Source organism: Leiobunum rupestre, chromosome 5 (assembly GCF_980474605.1).
Source record: "Leiobunum rupestre chromosome 5, qqLeiRupe1.1.hap1, whole genome shotgun sequence".
Taxonomy (NCBI): Eukaryota; Metazoa; Arthropoda; class Arachnida; order Opiliones; family Sclerosomatidae; genus Leiobunum; species Leiobunum rupestre.
In genome coordinates this window covers 70,574,978-70,589,506 of record NC_143388.1, presented here as the reverse complement: position 1 = coordinate 70,589,506, position 14,529 = coordinate 70,574,978, and the positions used below count along the sequence as shown (strand labels likewise).

General features: G+C 39.3%; 1 protein-coding gene across 2 annotated transcripts; it reads right to left on the bottom strand.

Annotated features, from left to right (window-relative positions):
* Positions 1-1,819: 1,819 nt before the first annotated feature.
* Positions 1,820-4,229, bottom strand: LOC149945778 (uncharacterized). 2 transcript variants are annotated; one of them, XM_090175319.1, is made up of 3 exons: positions 4,036-4,229; positions 2,169-3,352; positions 1,820-2,073 (listed from the first exon to the last, which is right to left on the bottom strand). In XM_090175319.1, the coding sequence occupies exons 2-3, from the start codon at positions 3,339-3,341 to the stop codon at positions 2,026-2,028; spliced, it is 1,221 nt and encodes a 406-aa protein (XP_090031445.1). In that variant the 5' UTR covers positions 3,342-3,352; positions 4,036-4,229; the 3' UTR covers positions 1,820-2,025. The 2 variants fall into 2 exon arrangements, with proteins under 2 accessions (XP_090031445.1, XP_090031443.1); XM_090175317.1 differs by having other exon boundaries at positions 1,820-3,352.
* Positions 4,230-14,529: the final 10,300 nt, after the last annotated feature.

The following is a 14,529-nucleotide window of genomic DNA, read 5'->3' as shown; positions in this document are numbered from 1 at the left end:
TTGACTCCAATAGGTTAAAGACGGCCCTGCGTAACCCTGATAATGTAAGGGAAGGGCGACCGTGATCAAAATGCTTAAAGCTACTTTATTTTGATATTAGTGTAATAGTTTTGAAAGGAAATTTTTGAATTTCGTTGAACTTTATATTCATCGTCCAAGATTTTCACTTCATGGCGTTAATTTTTATGATACCGAAACGGAAATAATCATTTTGGAACGTGTTTTTAATAGTTAAATATAACGTTATTCATGTTTATTAGATAATTTATCAACTTATAAAACGCGATCGAGGTGATATTTGAAATAGCGTGTCGCTGGTATTTTAAACAAATTGTATTTTCACACATCTATTCCATACCTTCTTCCTATATTTGTACCGAAATGCACCAAGTCGCAAGATGACTTGGGTCTAGGGCAGTGGCGTAGCCAGGGGGCACAGGGGGCACATGCCCCCCGAAACGTATGGTCGTACGTACAAATATTTTTATTTTTTTTCAATGGGGTGTCCCCCCCGAAACAAAATCCTGGCTACGCCACTGGTCTAGGGTGGTGCCTACGGTATTGGCCTAGCTGGTTGTTGTGACTATTATTAGACTTTGCGATTAACTACCCGTATGTGCAAATGAGCGACACGCTGAAGGAGAATGATCAACCAAGAACGTATTTATTTATACTTTAGGAGAATGACAACGTTGAGACAAATTTTGGCGTTGCTCATAAACACCATCAATCTCTAATCTCTTCCCCCTAACCAAAATATATCACCCCGGTAGCTCATTGGTTATCTAAAACTTACGCATTCCAACACGATTAAAGCACACGCCGCGGGTGACGTTTTTACTCCCCCTCTCGTTCCAGTGGAAAAGTCGATCATGATACCAGAGGATCAAACATACTCATCCGGAATAAATATAAATTAACAAACTCATCCGTAATAAATATAAATTAACATACTCATCCGGAATAAATATAAATTAACATACTCATCCGGAATAAATATAAATTAACATACTCATCCTGAATAAATATAAATTAACTTACTCATCCTGAATAAATATAAATTAACAAACTCATCCTGAATAAATATAAATTAACATACTCATCCTGAATAAATATAAATTAATGCATCCTTGGCTCTACAGTTGAAATTTGTTTAGTAAAATATCTTTTGCAAAAACCAGACAATAGTTTATTTTTCTAAAAACGCACGCACAAAATACATATACAAAAAGTGCGCATATGGTAATTTATATCATAAAAAGACATTGTAAACCATTTTGGATACATACAATTTTTGTTTTAAAAAATCACAAAAATTATCCACTGAAAGAAAATCTTCGACGTTTTGAAGATATTGAAAATAAGTAAGCACTTTCTATTAAGAAATGAGAAGTGTTAAATCAACACATACATGTAACTTCGTTACTAGTGAGGAAGACTTTTTCTCAGACCATGCTGAAGATGTCGTTACACAACACTAAGAGGATTTCACACTTAATAATAGCGCTCCGTGGTGCATTACAATTAACACGTGACACTGAGCGCGCGTAATACGTCGTTATGCGATAAGTAGGAAAGTGCCCTATTGTTGTGTAACACCATCTTCTTCTTTTTAAATAAAGCGTGTTAAAACGCTGGTCAGGAAATCTTTAAAAAACTGTAATAAAATGGACGGTGAAACATTTTTCAACTTTTGCAGGTAATTAAATATGGAGTTCCTATACTAAAAAAATTATAACACTTTTAAATACTTGTTATAACTTTCGTTAAGTTATAAAATTAATTTTATATCCAATAAAAACTGTTATGTATTAATTAGTATCCCGAAATATTTATAATTTAAAACACTTTTACAATGGAAGAAAAATGCTTTCAAAATAAACCAAAATATTCGAATAGTTTAAATGATATTTTAAACAATTTAACAAAATCAAAATTTATGAGAAAAGAACGCTATTTAAATGGTCTTGGTGAAATGGTCAGTCTTTGTTAACAGATTTCATGTCCCTCTTCCGAATCATTAGTCTAGACAATTTTCGTTTTCAGGTTATGAACCACTTTCCATTCCTGACTCTGAATATGTTTTATTTCCCGTCAGTGAACAATCATGACCCGTTTACCTTACGTGATCCAGAACCGCATTCCGTACTTGACTCTGAACAATTTACCTTTCCTGTCTGCGAGCCGCGTTCCTTTCCCGAATCTGAACCACTTTCATTTTCCGGATTTCCACGTGGCTTCTTAAGGACCTCCACGAATTTCTCAACGGTCAAACGGCCTTGTATTTTTTGCCAAAGGCGTTGAGTGAAATAGGAGAGGCCATTTCTGTGGCCGGTAACTGCGGTTTTCACTAGCTCTCTCTGTTTCTGCAATGACGCAATAGCTTTTTCTTTATTCGAGATCATTTGGCCAATGTCGGGGCAGTTGGGGCGTTTTCGTTTCACTTGTTCGATGTAAGCTTCAAAATCCAGTACGATTCGAATCATCTCGAAAAAGTAGTCCTCCAATTCTCTGATTTGGAAACCCAACAAAGGAAAAAATGGTCTCACGTCGAGCTCCGAACAGCGAAGATTCGATAGCTTTAGGACCGGATACAAGGTGTACTTCAAGGGCCGTGGGTGCTTGACTAGTTGCTTTATAAGCGTTGGAAAGTCGTCGGACAATTCTTCCAGACTGTTAATGGTCACGCTTGAATCGATATCGCCGTCCACCTGTATCGCTAAATCATTTAGGTGTCTGTATCGTTCAATTCCCGCTCTGAAAGACGTTGAATTCGACACGCATCCCTCAAAATCCTTAACGAGGTTCTTCATCATAAAAGAAGCTGATTCTCGTTCCAACGCGTTAAGAATTCGACACGTGAAAGTCACGATAAGATGTCCGCCCCACGTGACGCCACTGACCGCGTGAGTGCCTCGACTTAAATCGGAACCCACCGTGTCCTTTATGTTCACCGTCTGTTCAAGCCTTGAGAAGTCGATCTTCTCTTCGAAGGCGCAATGTCTTAGAACGAATGTCCCTTTGATGAGTATGGTGGCGGATGTCTCCCATCCTACGATGCTTTCGTAACCGTTCAGACCATCTTGGTGGCATTCAAAGAGAAGGCCGTATAGTTGATCTGGAGGAATTTTGAGCGGTTTCGATAATGAGAACAGTTTGTCATAGAGACTCGCGTACGTTTGGTGGTCGGAATTGAATTTCGTCAAGACTCTCAAGGTGTCGGGTTCTACTGTTGGCGAAAAGACGGACTGTCGGGTGAATCGGTCGTTGTAAAGGTCGTACAACTCGCCGAGAGAGGCTTTCCTTCCCAAGGCGGCTCTTTCGGTTTCGTCGTAATTCATTTTCAAAATGTCTAAATGAAAGTAGAAATCGTTGACAGCAGAAGTATATGAAATATGCCTTACGAGAAAGTAAAATCTCCTTATTCTGGTATTCAAAGGGTGGCCCAAAAAAACCTACTAAGGCAACGTTAAATAGATTTTGACTAAATACAAATAAAATGATTTTAGTAGTATTTCCACTCAAAAATTCTTCCTAAAATCAATGAAATTCCAGGAACATTGAAAATCTAAATGTTGGGTACATTTTATAAACTATTTGGCAATATAGTTTGTTTAGTATAGTCCAAACAACAAAATCTCAATTTTGAAAACGTTATAAGTCCTGTTATACCTTTCTTCCAATAAATCATATTATCAACGTATTAAGTAATTTTTTTATATTTTATCATATTTTTTTCTTGTAATTAAATTAGTCTCTACAATTTTGGGCTCAAATAGATATAAATAATTATCCATTTTAGATGTCGGAAGCCCCGTTATCAATTACGATAAATTTCAGGCTTTTCGCTTTTGCTTTTTTTACGCGCATTTATTTCAAAATAATCCTATATCAAATCCATTTAGATATCTGTTTCTCGTGACAAAAAAGCCGATAGAGAAGCTTCTTGGGGTTGGTTTTGACGCAAAATCGTGATTTTTGTTCGGAAAAATCGTGATTGAAAATGGGGCTTTAGAATTATAAATTCCTACTTACCGATATTAGGTATATTTTGTACGTTGTACCCTGAAAATTTCCAATGAATAATGACAAAACCGTATACTTTACGTATAGTTACGAAATGAACTACTCTTCTGGTTTGCGCGGGAAACTGCCAATGTTGGCTTACCCAACTTCACCGTCCCTCCTTAGCGACACATTCCTAAACCACAGTGAACTAAATTTCCAAAGGAGCCATATTTCGTTTTAATTTTTAGGAGATAGGAATGTGCTTTCCGTTAAGTTATGTGATTAATTTCGCCGCTCAACCAAGCTCGGAAATAAGTGGTGTTTAATTTATGGGACCAATTTATTTATTAAATGATCCCTGGGACTGTAATTTATTAATTGATTGAATTCTTAAATTTTAGAGAGTGGACCAATGTAAAAGCTTACCAGTTTCAACTCCAGTAATTATGCCTATATTGGTTAATTGACCTAACTAACATGCAGACAAAAACTTTTTAAGAGGCATACGCACTACTGGCTCAAGTTCCTCATGAATTAATTACGTCTCTTTGCCACATAATATACCTTCAGTCCTTCACCGGTATAGTCTGTAGATTTTAATACCGCTCGGAGATTAGCGCACGACATTTTTATACCGGAGCGTTTTGTTTGGTAATAACTGAAAAAGGATTCTCAATGGAAATTTGATATAAAACAACTCTTTATTGACATACATAAAATAATATACATTAACACTAACACTTAGACAAATCAGGATTGGCTATTATTTGGGGCAGTGGCGTATCGTACACGGGGTTTGCTAGACAGTTTTCCCTGGGCACCCGACCTTTTGGGGGCCCCATCGCGATCGCGAACAAGAAGAGGTGGCCCGGGTGGGAATCGCTGCCAGTGGCAAAAACATTAGGGTAAAAATAATTATTTCAATTATTCCATAATTTCATTTAAAATAAAAGCTTATAATTAAAAAATAAATGCCTTTAACGGCCTATGAATTTCAAAGCGGTAGGTTTAGCCATTAAGTTGGGAATATTAATCTAGACTCTAGAGATCCAATCAAATCTACTCCCTGCGAAACAAGTTTTGAAAATAACCAATGTTCTGTCTGCTCTAAAATAACGAGAAAAGTCAGAAAACTTTATCATTCGACCCGTGGCGCCATCCGCTTTTTGATGTGGTGATCTTAAATCTTTTTTATGGCAAACGCGATAGATGGCCACACGGGTAGAATAATAAAGTATTCTCGTCATTTTAGAGCAGACGGCAGTCACGCCAAAACTTGTTTCGCGAAATACAGAAATCCGAAGTCCTAATAGGCGCTTAAATAAAACATCTTCCCAGAAATTGCCAATAAGTAATATTTCCGAAAGCCAGGACCCATAAGTTATTATTTATATAGTGCTGGTTGAAATATTAGAAAGCTGGAAACTTTCTCGAACGTAACACCGTTTTTTTGCTAAGCCTTAACATGCCAAAAAAGTTACCTGGTTAAAAGGAAACACTTGTTGCATACCGTACTGCAAAAGTAATATGTATAGTTCTAAAGGAATGAGTTTTCATCTTTTTCCAAAAGATAATTTTATACGAAATGAATTAACTCTGCCTCCATAAGAAGCTTTAAAATTACCCGGTATTATAAAAATATTACATATTATTTTAATTATTTATACCATAAGAGGATGATAATAATAATAATATTACCTTCTTATACTTAGTTTTAGTAACATTATATATACCATAAGAGGATGATAATAATAATAATAATATTACCTTCTTATACTTAGTTCTAGTAACATTATATATTTTACCTTAAAATATATTATCGAAAATTAACATTAATATGTTCCTTTTACTTCCTTATAAACGTGAGCCGACGCGTTTCTTATCTGACGCAAAATTCTCATGAGGGCAAAAACGCGTCTCAAATTGGCTTAAATATGACTTTTGGCTAGCCATTCTAACCGTTTAACCGACCGACCGGAAAAGCTCCTTCCCAGATGAATTTGGAGAGGGGAGTAGAAACCGAGTATCTTTTATTGAAGCGTCCAATCCCAACCAAGGGCGTATCCAGGATTTCATCTCAGAGGGGGTTTTGAGGGAAAATTTCAAGGGGGGGGGGTGCTGACGGAAGTTTCACTGATTTTTATTAGGCACCTAAAATCTGAAACGTTTAGAACTTAGTAATAGTCTGAACTTTTTTAAGTTGACCTTTATGGGTGGGTTTTAAAAACACATAGGGGGGGGGGGCTTTTTCACGTTCAACCCTCGACCCCACGTCAATTCGCTACGCCACTGATTTACGCGGCACTCCAACTTCCGAAAGTAGAGGGAGTTAGGGGCTACTTTCTCTGAACTCAAACTTGAATAGGCTATCGGAGGAATGCTTCACTACGGTTAGTTATTTCGACCCAGGAGAAGGAGGTCGAGGGAAAGTTTATACGTTGCGATTGACTTAGAGGGATCGGTTTCTCACTTCAGGGTCTTAAAGATCTGATTATCTCAAACGACTTCGGAGGATTAACGGGGGATTCTCTTTACTTCACTCTCAGCAGGGGAAGAAACGTACGCGAAATGCGTTGTCTCATGCGATTCCCTAGTGGGAGAGGTAGGGGTGGAAGTTTAGTCTGAAAAGTTTCAGCGGGTTCGTCTGCTTCGGTATCTGGACCTCGTTCGGGCCTCGGGCTAAAAATGTATCACGCTTATTGTCAAAAGAAACAACCCAAATCTAAAAAGCCGAATGGTTAGTATTACAATTTTAATTATCATCGATGTAGTCATAAATTGTTTGTTTTAAATATAATTTCAGGGGTAAACTTTAAAAAACGCTTCAAAATTAATATTTTTGCCAATGAAGAGATTGAATCTCCTGATTTACCTTTTGTAAAAATTAGTTTTAAATGCTTAATTTCAAATGTTTTTCTATATTCTTTTTAAACAGCTTCGCTTAGAAAACATTAAGGCAAATCCAATAAAAATGATGACAAATGAAGCATTCCATTACTTGTCCATATTTACAAACTTCGATAAAATTTCAATTTAACCCAACTTATGATTAAAGATGACTTGTGATAGTTCTTACAACTCTTGAATTGGCAAAATTTTCCCATATTTAATTTACACCTTGGTAAAATAAAATAAACCTTAGTTTAATAAAACAAATACCTTTGAAATCCAATCAGTAAAATAAAGAAAATTTACGCTTCAAATCAAACTTGGTCGAACCCTCGGGGCTCGGGCCTCGTCCTCCAGTCCCGATTTTTTTTGTTTAGACTGCCAGGCTGTGCCAGCAGCCAGCAACGACCGCAAATACGAGATTTAAAAACTGAAACGAACTGAATTTTTCAGACTTTTTACCCCCACGCTAATACATTACCCCCCGCAACTAGGGAATCGCATGGTTAGACCACGGACTGTAAATTTTAGAGGACCGGTATTCCCGAGGTATTTTACGCCTCGTTCACCGATCAGGCTGACGGAAGTCGCTCAAGGTCATTAACTAAAGCGCTTGTATTTCGGTCGGCCAGATTTCCAGATAACATGCGTGGGGGGGGGACTAGCTCTATGCCTGGTACAAATGACCTTGACCGACTCTCTCTCTCTATTTCGAAGTGATTGATGCACGGGGAAACCAAAATTCTACAGGGAAAGGCAACGCTTTACTCGTCCTCTAAAATTTACAGTCCGTGGTTAGACGGGAGCCCGTAGGAATCTCGCCGCATTTCCAATCTAGGGTACGTAGTCTAGATTATTTTCACTTTTTGCGTAAAGCTTGTTTTCCACTGGCGCGTAAAGAAAATAACATTATGACGCGCGCTAGTGGAAAACAAGCTTTACGCAAAAAGTTCGTTAACTTGGGTTTCACTAGATCGAACAACGTTCCGATAATGTAAAATCTTTTGGATTATTTAATAGTCCTTTAAATAAAAGATTATACATAGCCGATTATAGAGTTTGTGCTGCGGCGCCTGGACATAACTGGTTTGTCTATGGTTTCTCTTTATACTGCCAAAGCTGAGAATTTTCTCTGCATAGATCTGGCAGCATTTTTCAACAGAGGGGCAAGACAGTCACAGAGGGGTTTATTTAACCGCCTATTGTTCTTAGCATCTTATAATTAACTTGGGGGAAATTCGTGGAGCGGAATCCTACTTTAGCATTTCCGGGGAAGGTTCGACCCGTTAATGTAGGGGTTGTCTCGTATTCTTTTATCTTTAGCAGCATTAACTAGTCTCGGCTTTGCGGCCAGAATTGGAATTGCCTTTTTTCCCCAAGGCTCTCGGTTTTGTAATCCTTCCTTTTGGGGAGGGAGGAATTGTTGGGTGCAGTTACTTATGGTTTTAGTTTGGTCGAAATCCGGATTCGTTGGTGATGAGTATGACCTTGAGTCGTCTAAGTTGCAAAGACTCTCTACTGGGCTTCGTAGTCTCGCTCTCCTCTCGGGTGCGTGGATGACAAAAGAAAAATTAATCCCTCGTGCTGTGAATCTGGGTTCGTACGAGGGAAGGCTGTTGAAACGGTGAAGTTTCCATCGAATGGGGGATGTTTGGGGCTCTTTCCTCTCTTGACCTGGTTTCTAGGCATTCAGGGATGGGGTTCCGTGTTGCAATCTACCTTCTAGTGCTTTTTCTCGACCTTTCTCTTTCTTTCTCTGCCTGGCGTGAAAACAGTGCAGTAAGGAAAAAATACCGGAGAAAACTCTTTCGTGACCCCAAGCACCATCTAGACAACCGTTACGTTATTACAATTTTCGACCCCCTAGAAAACAGCATCATTTCTCGAACCATCCCTTCTACAGCCCTGCTTTTATATTTATTCTAAGGTAAGCTGATAATTTAACAATATTCGGATATAACGACAACGGCTAGGCATTACTAAAGAGTAAGTATAATATTTATTGTGAAAGACAAATTTCAAAAATTCGTTTACCGACTTCACTACATATAAGTATTGAAATAAAATAACAACCATAACTCTAGGAGGGAATGGCCAGAAGATGTGCAGAAATATATTTTTAATACAGCCTTTTGTTGAAAAGAGGTGATAATTCTTTATTTTATAACAATTATTTCGTTTAATTTCTTATACAATAACATACTTGTATACATACAGGATTTTATTTTTGGTCGAAAAAAAAGATAACGAATTTCCTCAACAGTGGATAGGAACAAATGGTCCTTTACGTTGGCCACCAAGGTTACCTGACCTAACGCATCTGAAATTTGTTTTCTGGGAATTCATTAAAGACAACGTATACGCCACGCCGATTGAAACAGAGAGAAACTTATCCAAGAATCATCAGTGCTTGCCGACTGCCGAGAATTTTACTATTGTTATAAAAATGTAGTTTTCGCGCGTTTCACTGGAACAAAGTTTAAATATTTCAATTGAAGAAATACCGAACTATAGCCAATCAAAAATGTTTCGACCATACACATAAAAAATAGGATAGACCCGGTGCTTGGGTGGGCAAGCCTTTCCTACACGCATGTGAGAAAAAACAGACGCAGGACAAACGGCAGAAAATTCGCCACCTGCCGGTCGCAAAAAATATTATTATCACAAGATCTTTTCGCAAATTCATCGCACCCCTGAAATCGCATTTCCCTGCTGCTTGGTTTTGTTCTTGTTACAGCCTTCTTCCAGGGGCTAGTAGGCCACACTTTGAAGCTATCTGGCGCTCTTTTAACTCATCGTAGGAAAATGGGAAAAAACTCACCCCTACAACTCCTTAAAATATTTGCACAACCTTATGAAAAACCCTGTAATGTATAATCAAACATTTACATACCTTTCGTATAAGTTTCCATTAAATCAATCTACTTATTCATGACTTGAAATAAAAAATTTAGAGTCATAAACTCCCAGGCGCTTTCCCCTGCGTCTGCTAGTTTCGCCTAGCGTAGGAGACCCCCCCCGTAAAATCGGGTGTCTATCCTATTTATTATGTCTATGGTTTCGACGGATATAACATTGCCTTGGTATTTTTGGGCTACATCAGGATACACGAAATAGAGAAAAAAGATTGGACAAAACTATACTACAACAATGTTCAAAATTACGATTATTAGTATCAAGGCATTGGAGGCCCCCACAAAAATTGAGCGCCCCCGAGATTTGGCGGCTGGTTACGGGTCTGATAATGCCTTAGCTTTTGCACTAGTAATAGGTCGAACGCTTATGAGAGGTAAATGGACACGACATCAACCTAGCAATGGCTCATTACTTGACACGTGATTTGTCTCCACCGATCGTGCCTGTAAGAATCCGTTTTGACGTTCTGTAAAGTTAGGTTTAAACCATCGGTAAATTACTGATAGCACAGATCAGGAAATTTACTAACGTGTTTACTTGAAATTTGAATATGTGTCGTAATACGGGTGCCAAGATGTTAGATGAAAAGTGGAATAATATCGATACCTGTAGACAGTGTTCGATTTAGACTTTTTATCGCGATCCTGATATCAGCCTCGTCAATCGAGATGTTTGAAGAAATTTTTATTTTCGCAACGGAGCACAGTAAAAATTTAATTCCAACGGCTAATATGCTTTTAGAACTATATCTAAGAGGGAAAAAATTTCGAATTGAATCGGCCGCCATTTTGGAAAATGACTGCCATTTCGCGTTTTTTGAAGGAAATGTTTGTTTTCGCAAAGGAAGGCAGTAAAAATTAAATTCCAACGGATAATAAGTGTTAAAAACTGTATATACGTCAACGGTTCATAAAAGGTGTTCCGCGGAACCCTGGGGTTCCGTAAAAGGGTCACAGGGGTTCCGAGAATTCGCAGCGTGGCCATCTTTGCTTGTGTCAAGAGTTTAAGATGAGTAAAAAAAATGAGTTGGGGTTCCGCCAGAATTAGGTGGATAATTTAGGGTTCCATAGCAAAATAAAATTGGGAACCGCTGATCTACATGATAAAGGTTTCCGAGTTGAATTAAAGGCCGCCATTTTTTATCATTTTTTGGTTAGTAAGATTTTAAAATGGCAATTCAAAATTCACCAATTGAAATCTTCAAATATTTTGTATCACCTTGGAAAAAGAAACTGACTATACTAGTAATTTTCGTCGGCGTTATTATGTGAAATACAGTTAGGGTAATTACAGATTTTACAAGAAATATACAGAGAAAATCTGTCAATGACTCAATGTTATAATAACTATACTAATGACTAGTAGTATTAGTAGGATATTTACGATTCAAAATTTTTGTCTTCGTCGTTGATAGAAAAGCGCTCAGAATTATCGCAGCTGTTACCTCGGCAGCGTGCACACACACAAGCCCAGCTTTCTTGCAGGATACTTTGCAGCCACCAATTATGGCCCACGAGGGGTCGGAGTGTGCAATAACTGGTGGCTTTACCGGGGAGTCGGGGTCCGGCTCTTGTAACCCAGCACGGGCGGTGGCGCACTGGGAGATGTTAGCTCCGTCCAAATGGTCCTATCTCCACCTCCGACTTCGGTCCGGTGTGGGCTGGTAACTGGGCTTCGGCCCAGGCTAACGGAGAGGGGCCGGGGAAACTGGCCGTCTCGGCGGATTGAGTTGCCTGCTGTGGGGCTGCGGGCCTCCGTATGAGGGCACGACGGACCCATCTCCCGGCCTTTTGGGGTTCCACCGGGATGTCCGGTGCCAGCTGTGCCGGGATATGCGGGCTGCCGTGTGCCCGCCGTTCCCCTTTAGGTGCTCTTTCCAATGGGGCTTGGCTCTCTACCTTCCTAGGTAGGGTGTCGGTCGGCGTTGCCAGAGCATCCGCTCTTATTCCCACTGCTGTGTGCGAAGTGGGGGCTGGTCGACCCATTGCTGCACCTTCTGCTGGGTTGAGTGGCTTGCGTCGAGGGTGCGACCATCAGTAGTGGGGTACTGCTACTCATGCTGGATTTGTCACCTGTCCGGGCTTGTGGACGCCGGCGTAGGGCATAATGATGATGGACCTCCGGTGGTGTGGTTTCAATCTTACCGGTACACCGGGCTATAAATCTGATGTATGTCCAGCCACCTCTTATCAGATTTAGAAGAGCTTTTGGGGCTGGTGGAAGTAGCGTTGCAATAGGTGTTAAGCAACCGTTTAAATCTCGTTTCCATCCCATCTTTCAGAATCCAATTCATCGCCTCGCGATTGTTGTACTTGATAGTACACTCTGTAAGAATGTGGCCTCGCAGCTGCAGACGTGGGAGTTTCACTAGCTTTGAACACAAACTTAATAGCTAAACGGTTATAGTTATAGTATCGACAATAGTCCAGCGTGTCGAGATTTTGACCTCCATATAATGAAACAACGTTTCACCGATTGCAGCTATATCATCGTGGGATGCATTGGGTTAGTAAATTTTTGACACTTCAGCACTTAAATCTGGGTTGGATTGGAGAATTTTTAGCGCTGCTTTCTTTCCATAAAACACGGACGTGGTATCACAACCAATAATAAAAAAAGGTGCTCTGCAACTTCTACCAATTCTTTTCTGAGGAATTCGATACCAATAAGAGTTCTTTAAGTGTTTTAGGCTCCTGGCTTCATGAAAAAAATATCAAGACAATCGTCAGCTAGTGCAATCAAAAGTACCAAAATCCTCGGCTACAACTGTTATATCTTTATTTTTCGCTTCAGTAATGGCAGTTGTGACGAATGATCTGTCAGCGTCCACTTCTGCTTGGTAGCTGGTAATTCCAGATTTTGCTAGTCTATCGTGTAAGAGGTTTATAAATTGGCTTTTGTTGTGGGAATTACTTAGAAAATTGGCCTTTGTAGTTGACACAAATATGTTATCTTTAACTTCAAGTTGGCCGAAAGGTTTTTCGAACTTCTTCAATTTTTTTCTGTTACCTTTGTAGAGTTAAGGGTATTATAACCATCAAAAACCCCAATTACTCGCGAACCATCACGTAGGATTCGTGTAAATCTAATACTTCCGCGTAGGTAGCTGGTTTTGGCCAAATCACCTTGTGCGTAAGATGTCCACCATCGATAACGTAGCCGGTATCCGGGTTAGTTAAATAGGCGTCTTTAGTCGCTATGTCTATTAGCACTTTTGCTAGTGACGCTTTATTCCCTTTACTCATGGATATATCATCGAATAACGACGGCGAGCGTGGAGCGAGCTCGTAAGACATGAAATCCAGTAGATTCTCGCTAGACTCCATCACGCGTGTAATCCTGTTGAAAAGCTGTTGATAATTTACGTCTATAATTTCATCTCGGATTTTTACTCCATTTACCATTGAGGTCAAAGTTTTGACTTTTTTATTACGCTTCAATTTAATCTCTGCAAAGTTACTATCGCAGTCATTGAATTCATTCCGACGAGCTTCGCTTGATGAGAGGGGTACGTCGTCGTGTCGAAGACTCGTTAGCGAATATCTTCTCGAATAATATTAGCGGCGGCTTTTACAATTCGCTTTCTTTCATCATCTTCATTTTCGTTCTTTTCGCTGTACCACTTACCTAAAAATCAATGATCTGCAGATTCTACGGTGGTTAAAATACTTGGATTAAGTGTACAATCCGCAATTTTAATTTAATCTCCGAATGCCTGAATTAGTGTATGCCCGAAATGAACCTCGGTGTAACAGTTCTCTTCGTCGCAGAATTCTTGCATTTTCTCAAAAGGATCTTTAAAGGAATATTGACGTTCGTCGTTATTTGATTCGTATTCACAAACTTTGTTAATGCTTCGGCTCCCCATTCATCCTGGCGTTTCCGCGATTTCTTTAATTGAATCTATGGAGCACGTCTCGTGTCCGGTTTGAACTCTAAATGACATTATTTTTAAACATTCTAAAAAATTGGTAATTTTTTTGTTTAATTGAAATGGTTAGCAAAACTATTTAAATGAATGTTTCATTATATAACTAACAAAACTACCGAATTTTTTAACCCGTCGATGGTTTCAGTCTGCCTTTGATCGCTTTCTTCGCGAATTTTCTATTTCTGACTTCTCGTTCGTAAAAATATTCCCAATTTCGCTTTACGGTTCAATTGGGTTTTTCTGCTTCACTTACGAAAATTACAGTACTAATTTAATTGAACTAAGAAGATAATTATTTCAAAACAAAATGATTAAAATTAAACCTTTTGAGTTCGATTATGCATCAAAGAAAGTAGGGAGCTGAAAATAACGGACTAGATAAGTCACGTAAGGTAGGGTGTCGGTCGGCGTTGCCAGAGCATCCGCTCTTATTCCCACTGCTGTGTGCGAAGTGGGGGCTGGTCGACCCATTGCTGCACCTTCTGCTGGGTTGAGTGGCTTGCGTCGAGGGTGCGACCATCAGTAGTGGGGTACTGCTACTCATGCTGGATTTGTCACCTGTCCGGGCTTGTGGACGCCGGCGTAGGGCATAATGATGATGGACCTCCGGTGGTGTGGTTTCAATCTTACCGGTACACCGGGCTATAAATCTGATGTATGTCCAGCCACCTCTTATCAGATTTAGAAGAGCTTTTGGGGCTGGTGGAAGTAGCGTTGCAATAGGTGTTAAGCAACCGTTTAAATCTCGTTTCCATCCCATCTTTCAGAATCCAATTCATCGC